The sequence below is a fragment of the Choristoneura fumiferana genome, chromosome 9 (genome assembly GCF_025370935.1).
Source record: "Choristoneura fumiferana chromosome 9, NRCan_CFum_1, whole genome shotgun sequence".
Taxonomy (NCBI): domain Eukaryota; kingdom Metazoa; phylum Arthropoda; class Insecta; order Lepidoptera; family Tortricidae; genus Choristoneura; species Choristoneura fumiferana.
In genome coordinates this window covers 10,986,341-11,003,601 of record NC_133480.1, presented here as the reverse complement: position 1 = coordinate 11,003,601, position 17,261 = coordinate 10,986,341, and the positions used below count along the sequence as shown (strand labels likewise).

Sequence of the window (17,261 nt, the reverse complement as noted above, 5' to 3'; positions counted from 1 at the left end):
AATGCAGATAACTATAGGTAAAAATTTAAGCAAATGACCTGTTTCATGTAGTAGGTACTCAAGTTTTTCACATATAGATAAGTAAAGTACCATCCCCATCTACACGAGATCAACGGTTCGGTGCCCCTTATCTATAGATAGATATACAAATAATCAAAGGCAAAAATCAATAATCACCTCATTTATTTCGTAAGCTCACCGCTACAAACTTTACGATATTTAGAAGTTTAGGAAATAGTCAAAGAAGAAAATTTGAGTAAGGCCTAAAAAACGTGAAGAAAATAAACTGAATATATCAATAATTCGGTTTAAACTTATTAGTTTAATAGAAAATATTATTATATTTTAGCACTTCAAAAAAACAATATGGATTAAATAGGTCTTGGTGATAATCAGCAATCTATCAAATGGACCCTTCTTGGGTCCTAACGAAAATCCCATTTCTATAATTCATCTAGATGGCATATCTGCTGCAGATTCATACGGAGCCAATGTGTCACCAAAGAGCTGACTGAGGTTGGTTCTAGCAGAGTTATGTCTCCATGTCATAATTGCTAATTTACTTGCAGAGCAGTCTTGTTATTCCGTGACTGCAATATATCAGCTGCTATTGGCAAGCACTAACTCTTGGTGCGTTTACAAGTTAAGTAGGCGTGATACTTATACCCCAGTCTTCCTTGATCATGTCAGCAGCTTTTTCAGCGATCATCATCGTAGGTGCGTTGGTGTGTGCTGCAGGAACGTTAGGCATGATGCTGGCGTCCACTACTCTCAAGCCTCGTACCCCATATACTCTCAATCTTGAATCCACTACTGCCTCAGAATCATCCTTGGGCCCCATCTTGGTGGTACAGCAGTGATGATAAATTGTATTCGTAATTGTCTTCATTGCACAATACCAATAAGCATCCGTGTTAAATTTATGATGCGCACAATTCGGTAAAGGAATGTCGTGCAATCTGCTTCCATACTTTTGGAAAGCTTTAGTCTTTGATAGCTCAATAACTTTCCTTATGCCATGCAAAATCACTTTCTGGTCATGTCCATTGTCAGAAAAGTAATTTGCATAAATCAACGGCTTTTTATAGGGGTTTTTGGTGCGTAACATGATCCGGCCTTTTGATTCCGGGAGGAGGAGCATTGGGAACACCATCCACGTATCTCGATCTTGAATAGGGCCGTAGACTTCATCGTAAATTTGATCATCGATAGCAAAGGCTTGCTTGTACGACGGTTGACTGACCAAGGAACCCCCAACGAACAGTAGTTCTAAATCAGGATATCCGTCATCATTGTTTGGGTTCTTCGTATCTATGAAAGCGATTGCCTCAGTCCCACTCGGTGCTGATATCGGCCCGTTATGTGTACTGAAATATTCTATAATGTTACTGATTGTAGCCACTCTTTCCATTCTTATTGAATCTGTGGTGTTTATCAAAAATGTAAGGCCTCCCAACGCCCAATGGTCTTGTAGATTGTACCCCACAGGTAGGTCCATTATTGTTGTGATATTCTTTTCTGTTAAATGATCTTTCGGACCTATGCCACTTATCATCAGAATTTGTGGTGAATTTATGGCACCGGCAGAGAGAATAACTTCTCGTGTTGCTTTCACGACGTATTTTTTATTACCTTTTCTAAATTCAACGCCATATGCTTGCTTCGTCGACGGATTAATGAGAATCCGAGTTACCATTGCATTTTTCGCCACCTGGAAATTCTTTCTATATTTAATAGGGTGAAGAAAAGCTCTGCTTGTACTCATTCGAGTCCCATTTTTCATTGTAAACTGTATAATAGAGTATCCAATTTGTTTTTCCCCGTTGTAGTCGACTATTTTTCCGCCGGTCTCGATGCCTGCTTGGAGAAACGCGTCAGAAAGCGGAGTTCTCCAATTGGGATACTGCAGGAACATTTCCCCTTCAGTGTTATGGTATAATTTATTTCTTCTGAGTTCTGGTATTTGCATATTTTCTGATTTCTTGAAATAATGCAGCACTGACGCGAACTCCCATCCTAGAAAATGAGTTATATGTTTTATTTTTAACTTATTATATATGATTTTTTTTAAATAAATGATCGGTTAGTTTTTCTGGTGCGCTGGACGGGATTCGAACCCACGTTTCTTTCATATTCATATTCATTTATTTGCTTTAAGTGTGGATTATAATGCTCTTAATCTCAAATGGTCTCTTGTTTACATGCGCTAAGATTAAGTTATTAGGACTACGAACTGGACAACCGGAGCTTCCGGGCAACCTCCCGAAAATCTTGATTGCTATGCTTACACGCCTATGCCAATAGTGGTGAGTGGTGCCATCTATCGCAACTATCATAACTCTGGCAAGACTCTTACGTTTGAAATTGGTAACTTTTAATTTTCTAACTAATACTATTGGTTTTTTCTTAATGATGAGGATGCCCCTAGCGGTGAAAGAAAGAAAGAAAAGACAGCAAAAAAATTATTCGTGATATTTAAGGTTTGAAAAAAAAGAGAAAAACGGAAACAGAGACAAATTGCCACGAGGACGTTTATAGGCTAACTGAGATGGGATTAGCTATGTTACCTGGATTTCCGTTGGCTGCCCATCGATCATAATCTCTCCTGTTGCCTCTCGTGTGCATCATGGAATGTAGCACAGAAGATCCGCCGACCACGCGACCTCGCGGCCAGGCGCAGCGGCCGTCGCGCATACCCATACAACCAGCCTTCTGCGAACAAAAAGATAACATGAATGATAGCTTGCAGACCTTGGGACCCGGACAGCTAGTTACTGTATGGCATCCAATTACGCTGGTATTTTCATCGCCGGATGTAAGTAGTCAAACCAGTATAGAGGGTTTGACAAATTCCTTGGTAAACTTTAAAAGGAAAGAAAAGTTGAAACTTGTGCCGATACTGATTGATTTGAGAGTTTGCCCAGAGCTATGTCAATGAACTGCAATATGCCTTGTTTTTCTGTATTATAATATATATGTGTCGCACCGAGGTAGCTTCAGTGCAGGTTTGTAGCGAAAAAGCAAAGTTAGTAGTTTAGTGAATTGTCCGCATACTGTAAGGCGAAATTGTGTTAGGTTAGACCTCCACAAGATGCACGGCCGATATATGGTAAAGCTGATGAAGATAGCGAAAACATTGACTGCAGCGAATAATACAAAATCAATCGTCGCGGAGGCCTTTGGGGAAAGCCTATATCCAGCAGGGATATCCTCCGTCCGGATAATGTGATAATGATAATTCCCGTACCTAATGTTAAATATATGATTTCAATCATAAAGCTATATAGTATGGACGCATAGTCTTAATTGGGTTTGATTAAAAAAGAATATCAATGCTTTCATATTTATTTAAATAATTAGGTATTTTTTTAATTAATTAGATTGGTGACGACCAGATGGTCAAGTGGTTAGAGAACCTGACTACGAAGCTTGAGGTTCCGGGTTCGATTCCCGGCCGGGGCAGATATTTGTATGAATAATACCAATGTTTGTTCTCGGGTCTTGGATGTTCAATATGTATTTAAGTATGTATTTATCTATAAGTAATGTTTATCCGTTGCCTAGTATGCACAGTACAAGCTTTGCTTAGTTTGGGACTAGGTCAATTGGTGTGAAGTGTCCCATGATATTTATTATTATTTATTTATTATTGAAAGTACTTTTGTTGTTTATGACATAATTTAATCTAGTTCTGCCATACAAATAAATTTGCCCTGTATGCGTATGTTGAACACCAGCTTTATTTTATTTTATCTATGGTGAAGTACTGTAGGTAGAGTCATTCACGATGACGCGCGCCGTGGTTCTTATTACAATGTCATTAATGTCTTATTTTGACAAAATCACGTGTCTTGGTGGATGGAACTAGGTATAAACTCACAAGATTGACACTCAAGGATGACAGTTAGTGCCACTGTCAAGTCAAGTCAAGTGTCAAGTGTCATTTATCGTCGGGTGAGAATACGTTTATCGTTTATCGTCTTTGGGCATGAATTTCAACATAGAATGTCCGATATTTTTTTACTTATACTTTTATTAATGTTTTTCTCATTCAGAATTGGTGGTAAACTTTTAGGCAAAATTAGGCGGCAGAGTATATAAATGGTAATTCCATAGTTGATTGAGAGTGGATATGTCACAAAATTGTAAAAGATCATGTCGTTTGTCACAATGTTTACTTGAGTTTAAGCATTGTTTTGTGCCATATCCGGATATAGCACACATTTGTGATTACCATTTATTTCGTATCGTGGATATGGTACAAATTTAATGTAATTTCTAGGTACTTACTTAGTAAAAAATAAGTATTCTGACACAACGATTTGTGCAAAAGATTATTCACGATCTGAAATATTAAGCTTAACTCGAAATCCATTTTGGTAAAAAATGGATATGGCACAAACGCATTCTCACCCGACGTTATGTCAGTTTGCGGGTCCAAAACGAATTTCGTAGTATAATTCAGGCGTAAATTGTGAATAATTCTAATCCTCAGAAAATTAAGTACTTGGACCGACGTCATAGTTTTCAAAGCCAAACGAAGGTTATTGCTTACTTATTATGTAAGAAATTCATTGCGGTATATTAAAATGAAATGACTCCAGGAAACGATTTAAAAAACATTTATCTGGATATGGTTTTCGATTTACACATTGTAAAAAATAGACAACCCCAATTAGTGAGATGCTAATTGTAGCGAAGGGATACAGTGTTTATCCTTTAAAACAATAGTTGCTATAGTCGGACGGTGAGCTGAGCCGGCCTCGTGCGCAGACGGCGCTGTCTGAATTACAAATTAGTAACGTTAAGGTATTCCTGTTCACGCGTGTTATGCATACTTTATCGTGGATTTTTAGGGTTCCACATAAAGTGCCTTAATACTTAGCCTGCGGCTCGGCCTGTTTCTCTGTTTGTTCGTCACAGAGCTGTTTCTTTCGAACAGCAAGCAATGAATATTTCTAACAGCGAGTGAGTGTCGAATATATTTAAATTTGTCTCTTTCTTTCTCTCTTTTTTGTTTCTACCTAATCGATCAAAGTTTGATGGGATCTCGCGATACCGGTTGACGTACGTAATCGGTATATTAGTCATTCATAACATAATAATAAAAGAAAGAAGAAAGAAAGAAAGATAATATGTACATTTAAACAAACAAACAAACAATATAAGACACAACAATATTATTAGATACATAAACAACACAAAAATATAATAAGAATAAATTAACTTATACGTTAATATAAGTAGCTATAATTGTCTTCTTCTTCTTCCCATTCATCTCCTATCGGAAATCGGAGGTTGAACAACATTATGCTATAAGTGTATTAAATACAATTAAAAGGTTAAAACCTAATGTAAACTAAACTAAAACTGCGAAGTACATACAGTCAAGGTCAAAATAGATGAACTTTACTAAAATGACAAAAATATCTTTACAACTTTATGCCATAACCATAAGGGACAGCACAGACGGACTGCATTCCAACTGCAACATAACCAAACTGCCGCTCATACATTTTAAACGCAGTCAGCGTACAGTTGTGCTGACTGCAATGGAACTGCGATGAAAAATGTATGGGCAGTTGGCATTTGCGGTTACGTTGCAGTTGAAATGCAGGAATGCAGTCCGTCTGTACTGGCCTTAAGGTCGATGTATAGAATAGATACATGTATTTGATGCTATGGCTGTATACATATATTTATGCCCCCGACTGTTCAGACGTCTCATCGACATTTTTTGCCGTTATACTATAATTTGAACGCTAGTCATTTAGCAAATTTTTGCTGGTTTTTGGGAGAGATTACTGCCAGCCCTGTGGTCGCCCGAAGCCTGAACCACACGTGCAGACAAATATTTTACTGTCTATCTTCTGACCGTGGTCCCAGATCAAGTCAAGTCAGGTCAACAGACCCCCCCCCATAGCTCTCCATTAGCCTATTTATAAATAAGGCCTATAGTGAAGCCCCGCTATGATGCTTATCAAAGCAGCCTTGTTTATGTTTATGTTGCAAATGGAATTGAACTCATTTTAACTGATCGGGTTGACTTCTTTGGTTCGAACATATAGTTTGGATGACAATGCAAGTGCAGTGAAATTTTAACAAACGGTTTTGTTTATTTCTGTGTAGCAGCGTGCGTTATAAAGCAGCGTTTCCACTTATAATGTGCGAGGATGTGTTGCGAGGAATGACAATGTGTTTTACATTAACCAATATATGCGCTTCATTCACATCGCCTCGCTCCGCTCAGCTGTTTCCACCAGAGATATGCTGTGCGAGGACTGGTAAATGAAGCGTTTCTATTGGTTCATAAAAACACGCGTCATTCCTCGCAACGCATCGTCGCACATAACATAACACAATATTGTTTATTTATATCATAGTCATACTGTAACCTTTGCATAGTTTATTTTTAATATTTTTTAATACTTCATGTAATATGTACTTAATATAGGACCGATTTGAGAATCAAGTGATATCCCTGAGAAAGGCTAGCGTTTATCTCCGTACCTGACATTAAGTAGAGAATTTGGTATTTAACGAGTGCAATTTTCCTGTTTTCTGCGTAAATTGATAAAACCTTGAACTCGTTTTGTTTTGCAGTCGTTTATGTATTCTGGACATTCTGCACACATGTCCACACTCAAACAAACACAACACACTATCCCACACTCACAAAACTATTAAAATTAATAATGTCCGAAGTGATCAGCAGGTGTATCAATTAGGTAGGTAATATGAATTAATTGAAAAAGGTAAATGAAGAATGAGGGGATTGAATTTACGAAAATATATTTTATTCTCAATTTGCTAGTTCTGATTTTCAAAACTCCGTATTCCACAATTCCTAAGACTTATAATTACGATTACCTACTAAAAAACACGAAGTTTATTTATAAGAATTTCAAAATTTCGGTTTTTATAATTCCAAATGTCTTAAAACTCCTAATATATTCCGATTCTTCATAGATTCGATTTTTGTGAGCCCAAAATTTTAAATTGTCTAACTTTCACAGTTAAGATTTTCAAAATTTCGAATTTCAATACACCGAACAATAAAAAGTCCAACTGAATAATAAATTAATAATCCGAAATGACAAAAAATACTTTATTTTTTGTTAGGGCTATTACTATAATGAAATGACACAAGCACGTAGTTAGTTATACTTCTATATGTATAGTCCACCTATACCGTGATTATCGTATTACATCAAAGCTAATATCGATTTCTACTATATTTTTATAGATACCTGTATTCCGTCAAAGAGTTGTGTTACGTGTAAGGTTATGGTTATACATTGAACTATGTATGTCGTTAATTGAATGAAGCTTTGCAGTCGAACTATGTCCTTCACCTTTTTAATTACGGCTCATTTTTCTCGCGATGGTCGAAGTACAGTTTCGTTTAATGATATACTAATATGGACAAGACTGCATCGCTAATGAAAAGTTATTTAAGTATATTTATATAAGTAACCTCAAAACTGGATCCATTATAATTATACAGGGTCGAATTTTTTAACGCTGTCTGAAGCTAACGCTGAACGTAGCAAAATTTACTCATAGGAAAAGTATTGTATTGTATAACTCTTTATTGTATATAAGACACGTGATAATAACAGTTAACAAGAGTAAGAGATACCTTTATTTTTGAAAATAATAAAAAGGCCTTCATAAGAATGCTGTTATTTTTTTCTTTTTAGAAAAATAGAAATAAAGTTTACTTTTAATGGTCTAATCTAAACTTCCATTCATTTTATTTACCATATTTGATAGTTGCGAAGTTGCGATTGACCCTATTGGTTTAATGCGAAATGATAGGGTGTGATTTTATTTTTTAATTTTAATCTGTTCAATCCCAGGGCTTAGCATGTGTATTTTGTGTATTTTCAGAAATCTTTGAATGCTTGTTTCTTTTTAAAAATAATGAAAGGTCCAGTAAGTTTTCGTATCTTAGCATTTAAATAGACTACTTTGCTTTCAAGTGGGCATTGTAAATTTTTGGATTTGAATCTTCACATAATCTTAATTTGCAAATCTGAAGATGCTATTTGCAGGGTGCGATACTTAACTTCGGTAACGTGTGACGGCAAGATGAAGTAATATTTTTATTATTTACACAGATTTTATACAAAAATAATATATTCTTTAGTATTTATTGTAAGTCCGAGCGCGTGTAAAGCTGCTGGTTTTATAACTTAATCAGTATTGCTGGCGCCACAGAACAGTGGGTTATTCGATCGACATTGGTACTTCCTTCTGGATCCAAATTCGGTCGAGGAAAATTGGCACCGTCATTCATCGTTAAACTGGTATATCGGGCGATCTCTTCGACTGCTCTTGCTGTCACCTGTCACGTATGCACCGCCCTTCGCACCGCGGTCACGTACATTTTGTAATAATTATACAATAACACTTCCAATCTGTTCGTCGTTATCGATAACGTAGTGATAAATACCTGGTGTTTATGTTAAGACCTCGCTCTGCGTAATTTGAAACGGCTTTCGGCAAGTCCTCAGGGGACAATGTGCATTGCACTTTAAGAGAGTTGACCCCTTTTTAGCCTCCTCGTAGCTCACAAACGGATAGCCATTTTTCGATACGATTTTATATGTGAAAGCGAGTTTTCTTACGGTTCTTAGCTATATTTCATTAAAATAATCATTTCATCAGGTGAAATAGGGATCAATCACGGTTAGTTATATGTAAAATTATTTCTTAAATATCTAAAAGCATGAAAACAATCGGTTCAACGATATAAAACGTTCAAAAAACAATGCCGTGGCTTTTTAGCTTTCCAAAGCTGGTTAGATTACCAGGTGGTATATAATACTTTGACATAAAAAGGTCGGTCTCCTCTGTACACGTCAACTGCTGTTTACGGAGCAAGGCATGCGAATTTAGGTAGTGCACTTAACGTGCAGTCTACGAAACCTTAAACGACCATGGTGGAACTTTTTCACTGCAAATGCAGTGTTGACATATTTGTTCTGTAGTTTAATTGGTTTATTATGTAATTCTAGTATTTTTTATGCGTTGTTTACCTGTGGCTCGGTGTGATAGTCCCAGTTGGCATCTGTGAACTGCAGCATGGTGGCCATCACTGGAATGTCCATGAACATCTGTTCACTTCCACCCGCTTCTATGAGGAGAACCTGTGTACAAAAAAATAATTCTATGATAGTACCTACTATGATAAACCTTGTATAAAACAGTTAGATTATGGAACAAGTGTTCCAAAAAGTCTTTGCACAGTTGCGATCAAATAATAGAGCATTTTACTATTCAAGCAATGGACATCAAATTTGAAGTTACTAGTTTTATATTGTAATAGTGGCTCGGCAATATTTTTTAGGTCTAGAACTCACTTCTCTCGAGTTCTCTACGCATAAAATTCGCAAATAATGTTGAAACTCTAACCGACAGGATATTAGAAGTAACCTCTAAAAACCCCAAAGAGGATTTGTCACTTAGTCAAGGCTACATGTATGACATGACATGTAATAATGATATTACCAATAAAAGAGTATGAGTATGAGTATGTAGAACCCGATGATAAGTGTTAAAAAATTTCTAGCCTCCTGACATTATAAAATAAATAGTATTATGATACTAAGAAAAGATTAAATGATTCACGTTGCCCATTCATAGGGACCTTAACAATAAATTGATCTGTTTACGTAGTGGGTTTACCCATATAATTGCTAAATGATTATAGAAAGCCTCGTTTTCCGTTGATATTTTCCGTGATGACGTCATATTGAAATTCCTACTTAATACGCCACGAAGAAATATATGGCAGCAGCTGGTAACTTTCCCATCCTTGACAAACACGGTAGAAGTTATTTTAAATGTTTATTTGTACTGGATCACTACGATGATGTGCAAAGACCTGACATTGCTATTGAGACTCCTTGGTCTATATTTTAAGTAATAATTCATCTAGTATACCTTCCTACTAGCTTTTGCCTGCGACCGCGACGTCGTCTGCCAAGATTTCGTTTATCGCTATCTCGCAGGAACTACGTGAAATTACTGGCACGTGAGGTATCCCATCTTAGGCCTCTAGGTTGGCAACGCGTCTGCAATACCCCTGGTGTTGCAGATGTTTATGGGCGGTGGTGATCTCTTACCATCAGGAGACCCACTTGCTCGTTTGCCATCCAGTCCATTTTCCGGGATAAAAAACTGTCTTATGTTTGGTATAAACTTTAACGCAAAATAAGTTTTTGGTAAAAATTTCATGTTTAATACAAGTTTTTTTTGCTGACTGTACTTGTATTGTCACCCAAACTACATTTGCATACCAAATTTCAAGATGCCATTAACCGTTTCAGAGTTTCGTTCTGTGGAGACGATCCTGGCCGGAATACCAGGATATCACTATCGGATTATTGTATTGTCACCAGATTTACATAGGTTTACCAAATTTCAAGTCGACCGGACTACTGGAAGTGGGTCAAATTTAATTTGCAAGATTTGACCCAAATAAATAAAAGAACAGGGCAAGTTAAATAAAAGCTTGTAAAAAAACAGGATGATGTATTTAAATAGTAAAAATGACTCCTACAATATTTTCAACAGTATTTACATGTTTTATGGAATTCAACAACAGACCCGATTTCAACCTAAGCTAGGTACTCGTTTATTTACATCAAGTTTGGCTGTTCTTGAGTGAGATTTCACTACATTTTGTAGAAAACTCATCTCAATCGAGATTTGGGATGTCTTTCACTGGATGTTTTTGTTGGGATTACATTCTAAACTGCAAGTATATATATTTTTAACCCCCGACGAAAAAGAGGGGTGTTATAAGTTTGACCGCTATGTGTGTCTGTGTCTGTGTGTCTGTCTGTGGCACCGTAGCTCTTAAACGGGTGGACCGATTTGAATGCGGTTTTTTTTATTTGAAAGCTGGTTTTCTAGCGATGGATCTTAGACATGATTCATCAAAATCGGTTCAGCCGTTTCAAGATCATCAGATCTTTTGTTCGCTGCGGTAGGAATCTTAGACGCATAATGAATATTTACTTTACTTTCAAACATATTTGGGACCTAAAATTTGAAACACCTATGTATGCTATATAGCTATGCAAGATTATGGAATTCTCGGCCTGATGCTGCAGCCAGGATATCCAGAACACTAGTAGGTACACTCTTAATATAAAAAAACGCCAGCAAAAATAAAAACGCCCGAAAAAAACGCTGCTTGAAAAGACAATTAAAAAGTAAAAAATAATTATGCGCTACCTAGCTGTTGCCCGCGACTTCATCTGCGAAGAATTCGTTTATCTCTATCCCGCGGGGACTATGCTGATTTCCCGCAAAATAGCCTAAGTTAATTTAGTATAAGGTATCTAGTAATTGATTCTACATACAATGCAGTGGTGGCAACACGACGAGCTGATCCTGCAGCCAGGATATTCAGCACACCAGTATACTCTTGAAAAAATAATAGCAGATATGTCGTGTTTAATTCCTTTTGATCAGTATTTGATTCTACATACAATGCAATGGTGGCAACACGATGAGCTGATGCTGCAGCCAGGATATCCAGCACACTAGTACACTCTATAAAAAATAATAGCACATATGTCGTGTTTGATTCCTTTTGATCAGTATTTGATTCTACATACAATGCAATGGTGGCAACAAGATGAGCTGATGCTGCAGCCAGGATAACCAACACACTAGTACAGTTAAAAAAATATACTTATATCAAAGTTTAAAAAACATGAAATAAAAACTTAAATTTAAAATTTAAAAAAAAAAAACGCCAGCAAAAATTAAAAAACGCTGCTTGAAAAGCAAAAAAAGTAAAAAATAATTATGCGCTAGCGACCATCTGCGAAGAATTCGTTTAATCGCTATGCTGCTTAGCCTAACTAAAATACAAGCATATTTAGTTTCATGTTAACCTTAGCGGTCCCCCGACACCGACGACGCTTAGATAAAAAAATATTACTAGATACTTTATACTAAATTAACTTAGGCTAATTTTGCGGGCAATCAGCATAGTCCCCGCGGGATAGAGATAAACGAATTCTTCGCAGATGAAGTCGCGGGCAACAGCTAGGTAGCGCATAATTATTTTTTTACTTTTTAATTGTTTTGTTTGTTTCAATTGAAGTACCTAGTTTTTCTCCACCCGAAGCTTCACAATAACCTTAATACACAATCTCCGGGTTTAAAGTATCAGTTTTTGCTGTTAAGAATGACGAGGCATAAAATGGTAATTAGCCTGTGTTAAATTTTTTATTCAATGAACTGTTAGCTAAATAAGTAAACAAAATTACAAAAAATATAGACTGTGACTATTCACAAACTTAGTAGGGCCTTCTATTTAAATAATGGGTTGGGCGCGATCCTTCTTGACGACAATTTTTAGGACAGTTTTGCATGCTTAAAATCACCTCCTTTCTAAACTTCCGAGAATCTTGCATTTGCAACTACATGTCTGACAAATATACTGTGAAGTTTACTTGCCTATTAATTACCTATTGATACAAACAAACCACTGGATTAATATGACAAAACTACCTTGAACTGTTTAACTTCTGTCAGTCGATTGCTCAGCACGCAACCAGCGGTCCCGGCTCCTATGATCACAAAGTCATACTCCGAACGCAACACCTCTGCGTCCGGCGGTTCCCCCACGTACATGTTTCTTGTGTCACGTAAGAAGCCTGATACTGCGTCGAAAAAAGACCCGTACTGGCTCAGGACCGGAGTACAAAATAGCAGGCATGAAACCCTGAAATTGTTTTAACACTGTTTGTTATTCGCGTGGCAGATACGTCACCAGCGCAGTACTAATATCTGACAGAACAAAGAGAGAGGGGCGGTAGGATATGTCAGATATTTATGCACGCTCCGCTGCGGCAGATATTAATGCAGTTGACTGTTACTTATTTTCTGTGTATACTAATTTATTAGAAAAAACTTTGAACTTATTTAGAAATGTTTTAAGTCGTGATCAAGTCAAGAGATGGTTCACAAAGAGACCGCAGGTTGATGAAGAAATGAAAATGAATGCTACAATAAGTTCACAATAGAAAATTACAGACGAACATTCTAGTCAGTAGAAAATATTTATGAATAAATAAATAAATAATTCTTGGAATGCATAACACTTGCAAGTCCGTAAATTAAGGTTAATCTAAAAGGCTCTAGTAGGTATGATTAGATTTAATCATTAGCCCGATTTTATTATTGTTGTATTCTAAATTTAAAAAAAAGTACCTTAATAAAATATTCTTGAGGCAGCTCGGCATTCTTATCACTTTACGCACCTCACACGGCTAAAATCAAACTAATATCAAAACAATAATAAAATTCATAATGATGTTTGAACCAATTGACGATGTCTTTAAACAACTTTTGACATAAACTACTGGAAAATTCACACAAATCAGAAGGACCATTAGCATTAGCAAATTAATCATTAATAGTTGGTACGCTAGTAATTATTATACTCATAACGCGATGGGTATATACGTAGTTAGGTTTTGTTTTATAGATAAATGAGCTGAGTTTAACTGACGGTAATTTGACTTATAAGCAGGTTTGATTAACGTGCTGATAGATTTTTTTAACCAACTGCGTCAGAAGGATTGTTATTTAGATCTGAGGTCATACTTATTCTCGAACGCACTAATCCCAATCGCTTTTATCTCTTCTTACTTTCAAGCGGTATAGGATAAGGATAGAAGGCGATGATTGCGATCACAAGCGTTTAACAATGCGCCTGCAGTACCCGACCCTTCCTGTCGTGGAACTCTTTCTGATTTCTCTTTCTTTATTCTGAATTTTCTTGTGTTTCTCAATGTCACTTAGATTTTTCGGTTCAGCAAGTTTTTTTATCAAATTTTGCGCTTGTTTTATCATTAATTCGATTTATAGGTAGTTACTCTTTTGCCATTTTCTTTGTCCCACTGCTGGGCAAAGGCCTCTCCCTCGGATTTTCAACTTCCCCTGTCGGCAGCTAAGTTTTGCCAGTCGTTCCTGAATGCGTCCAAGTCGTCCCGCCACCTCCGTCTCGGTCTGCCGCGCCTCCGTTGACAATCTAGGGGCGCCCACTGGGTAGTAACCTGTGCCCATCTCTCCGAGTGCATGCGGCAGATATGGCCAGCCCAGTCCCACTTCAGCCTGGCGATTTCTCTCCCGACATCTGCTATGCACGTTTTCGAGCGCAGTGTGGTGTCCCGGATCCGATCTGTTCTTTTGACACTCAAAATGCTTCGCTCCATAGCCCTCTGGCAAACCTTCAACTTGGACTTCTGAATTTCGGTTAAGGACCATGTTTGGGCACCGTAGGTTAAGATGGGCAGTATACAAGAGTCGACCAGTTTCCGCTCCACCTCAATCCTACGTTTTGTGCTGTTGGTCATAACCTGTGTTTTCGTCCGGTTCATCAGAAGTCCAACCCGAAGGCTTGCAGAGCTGAGATCTTGCAGCATTTGTTCGAGCTCTGAGGCCGTAGAAGAAAAAAGGACTATGCCGTCGGCGAAACGAAGATTTGTGAACCTTTTATCGCCGGCAATGACACCCCTTGCCTTCCAGACTACCGCCAGGCTTTTGAAGATCTCTTCCAGTGAGCTAGTGAATAGCTTGGGTGATAGCGGGTCGCTTTGTTTAACGCCTTTTTCTATGTTGAACGACTGGCCAGATAAATTGTTGAGTTTAAGGTTGGCTGTGCTGTTGTTGTAAATTGATTTTAGTAGATTGATGTACGCTGAATTAATGCCTTGGTTGTGGAGCGCTGTTTCTATTGCAGAATGCTGAAGGCTGTCGAATGATTTGGAGTAGTCCACAAATGCTAAGTAAAGAGGTTTATTAAACTCGTTGTATTTCTCTATGACCTGGTTGAGTGTGTGAAGATGATCCGTAGTCGAAAATCCGGGGCGAAATCCTGCTTGCTCGGGGGCTGGTGCTGGTCGAGGTAAGGTAAGGTAGTTACTTACTTCAATCAGTCACAACCAAAATTTGTGGCATAATACCTAGGACCTCGGTACATATATTTTCTTCATTGCATCATATTGCCTTCTGAGTATTGAACAGGTATGTACAGCATTTGTTAAAGTGGTACTCGTAATATCTTTTTTAAACTACTTGCATTAAACGAGGGTAGGTTTGCTTTGCAGTTAACTTTTTTACTACTAGCTTTTACCCGCGGCTTCGCCCGCGTGGAATCCGGATATTGCGCATTGTTCCCTCGGGAACTGTGCATTTTTCCGGGATAAAAAGTAACCTATGTAACTCTCTGGCCCATAAACTATCTCTATGCCAAAAATCACGTCGGTCCGTCGCTCCGTTTCGACGTGAAAGACGGACAAACATACGAACACACAAACGTACAAACACATAAACACACACACTTTAGCATTTAATATGGATTTGTTGTGTTTTGGTATATGTACTTTAATATCACAATATAATGACGAATATAGCTATGTTCTCAGAACTAATAATCTTAGTTGTTTCTAAGAAGTTTATAATTATTAAGTACTTACTTGTTTTATTTCTTGAGTATCAAATAAAAAACGAACTAAGTATGGTAACACTTTTATTTAAATCTATTTATACAAAATCAATAACAGCGTTACAATATAGCTATAGTACAATATTTACACTATTATAAATTAAATAGGTAGGTATTACTTATTTTCTTATGCCTTACACCTCAACAGGTACATAAATAGTGTTTCTATTCCTTAGCCATGATAAACTTGCATTTATTTGCTTATAAAGCTCAGTTTAGCTGGACCTGCAACAAAAGTGCAAGTTGCATTACATAGCGAGGTTTGACTGGCCACTTCATACTCGTTGGCTTTACTACCTCGCAATGAATGTAACTTACACGATTTTTAGTGCAAGTCTTACTAAACTGGGTTTGAGAAACTGATATACAAAGCTCACTCAGAGTAACTCTATCTTCATTCTTCATCATCCTTTCTAATTATAGCTAGTGCCATCCACGAAGACGCGTGATTTTGTCAAAATTAGCCATTAATGATATTGTAATAAGAACCATGGCGCGCGTCATTGTGAATGACTCTACCTATAACTAGGTATATTGATTCTCAGAGAAGCTACATCAACAAAACAGTAAAACCGCATGGTAAAGCATGGAGCGTTTTTTATAAAAGTTTTGAGATATTATATAACTTACTTCACAGATGACAGTTTGACAGTGCAACAATTTTATTAGGTAAGATCAAAATGATGAACAAAAACAGTTACAATTGATTATGGATCTCCGCAAAGTATCCGCCTGCCTGCCCGATTCAAGCAATTATTTTAGATCAAAACGGAAGTATTTTCCATGAACTAAAATAATTTATTTGCTCAGCACCCGCCACCTTATGATAGCTAAGTTTATGCAAGATGATCGTGTTCATGCAGTTCCTCCACCTCCACACCGTAAGAACACACACAAATCACACAAACCCATCCATCACCACCACCACAATACACTGACGCGTTTCGAACTCTAGAGCTCATCGTCTGAGCAACTCCGTACTACCAGATGTTAGACTCCATTCATTCATTCATATTATGGATGTTCATTGATATGGACCTCAGCAAAGTAACGCCTGTTTCAATAAAGTATTTTTCCATATTTCACAAGCCAAGTAACACACGCATTCATTAAGTCCTATAAAAACTTTGTCGTCTACCTTTTGGTATGTAGATGTTGGTAGGTACTATTTGTAAACTGTCAAATTATTGTGTACTACCGTCATCTATCATCGCGCTATTGACGTCATTCTGCCTTAAAGGCGTGAGTAGCTGAGGTAAATGAGCGTAACTCCGAAAATTATAATCCCACCAAAAAAAAAAAACATGTAAAATTGGCGGCCAAGCTCACAAGCTCATAACATTGTAAAAAGTTTTCAAATCCTAGGAAAAACCAAGCCTCAGAACTCTGACTTTAATAATCCTACATCTTTGTTTATAGATCTATTGCGTGTCATTTGTATCAATTTTAATTAAGAGTGGAAATTCCCTGCCGTGGTAATAGTCTTAGTATGCAGGTGCCTTATTGTTATTGTCAATAGATTTAGTTCGAGTTTAAATGATTCAAATAAATGATAAAAATATTGCGACACGTTTAATTTAAAAGTTAATTACATCTATGGATTTTTACTTTGATTAGGACATGAAGATTATGTTGTATGTATGTATGTAAATACTTTATTGTACATAAAACACAAAAATAATACAAAAAGAAAACAACAAATCAAAAGAGTACAAAGGCG

General features: G+C 37.0%; 2 protein-coding genes across 4 annotated transcripts in view; one reads left to right on the top strand and one right to left on the bottom strand.

Moving 5' to 3' along the window:
• The window catches only part of Flo2 (flotillin-2), a 320,392-nt gene that overhangs the window by 89,053 nt on the left and 214,078 nt on the right, over nucleotides 1-17,261 (top strand). The window lies entirely within an intron of this gene.
• Nucleotides 167-13,451, bottom strand: LOC141431218 (glucose dehydrogenase [FAD, quinone]-like). Of its 2 annotated transcripts, XM_074092289.1 has the most exons (5): nucleotides 13,243-13,451; nucleotides 12,541-12,754; nucleotides 9,045-9,155; nucleotides 2,568-2,712; nucleotides 167-2,016 (listed from the first exon to the last, which is right to left on the bottom strand). In XM_074092289.1, exons 1-5 carry the CDS (start codon nucleotides 13,272-13,274, stop codon nucleotides 644-646), a joined length of 1,875 nt encoding a protein of 624 aa, XP_073948390.1. In that variant the 5' UTR covers nucleotides 13,275-13,451; the 3' UTR covers nucleotides 167-643. The 2 variants fall into 2 exon arrangements, with proteins under 2 accessions (XP_073948390.1, XP_073948391.1); XM_074092290.1 differs by lacking the exon at nucleotides 12,541-12,754 and having other exon boundaries at nucleotides 13,243-13,299.

Excerpts from the sequence above, each read along its gene's own strand:
- LOC141431218 (XM_074092289.1), bottom strand. The coding sequence starts at position 13,274 with ATGCCGAGCTGCCTCAAGAATATTTTATTAAG. Across the intron at positions 9,156-12,540 it reads CAGAAGTTAAACAGTTCAAG|GTTCTCCTCATAGAAGCGGG; the intron begins GTAGTTTTGTCA and ends TTTTGTACACAG. Across the intron at positions 2,017-2,567 it reads GGCAGCCAACGGAAATCCAG|GATGGGAGTTCGCGTCAGTG; the intron begins GTAACATAGCTA and ends CTCATTTTCTAG.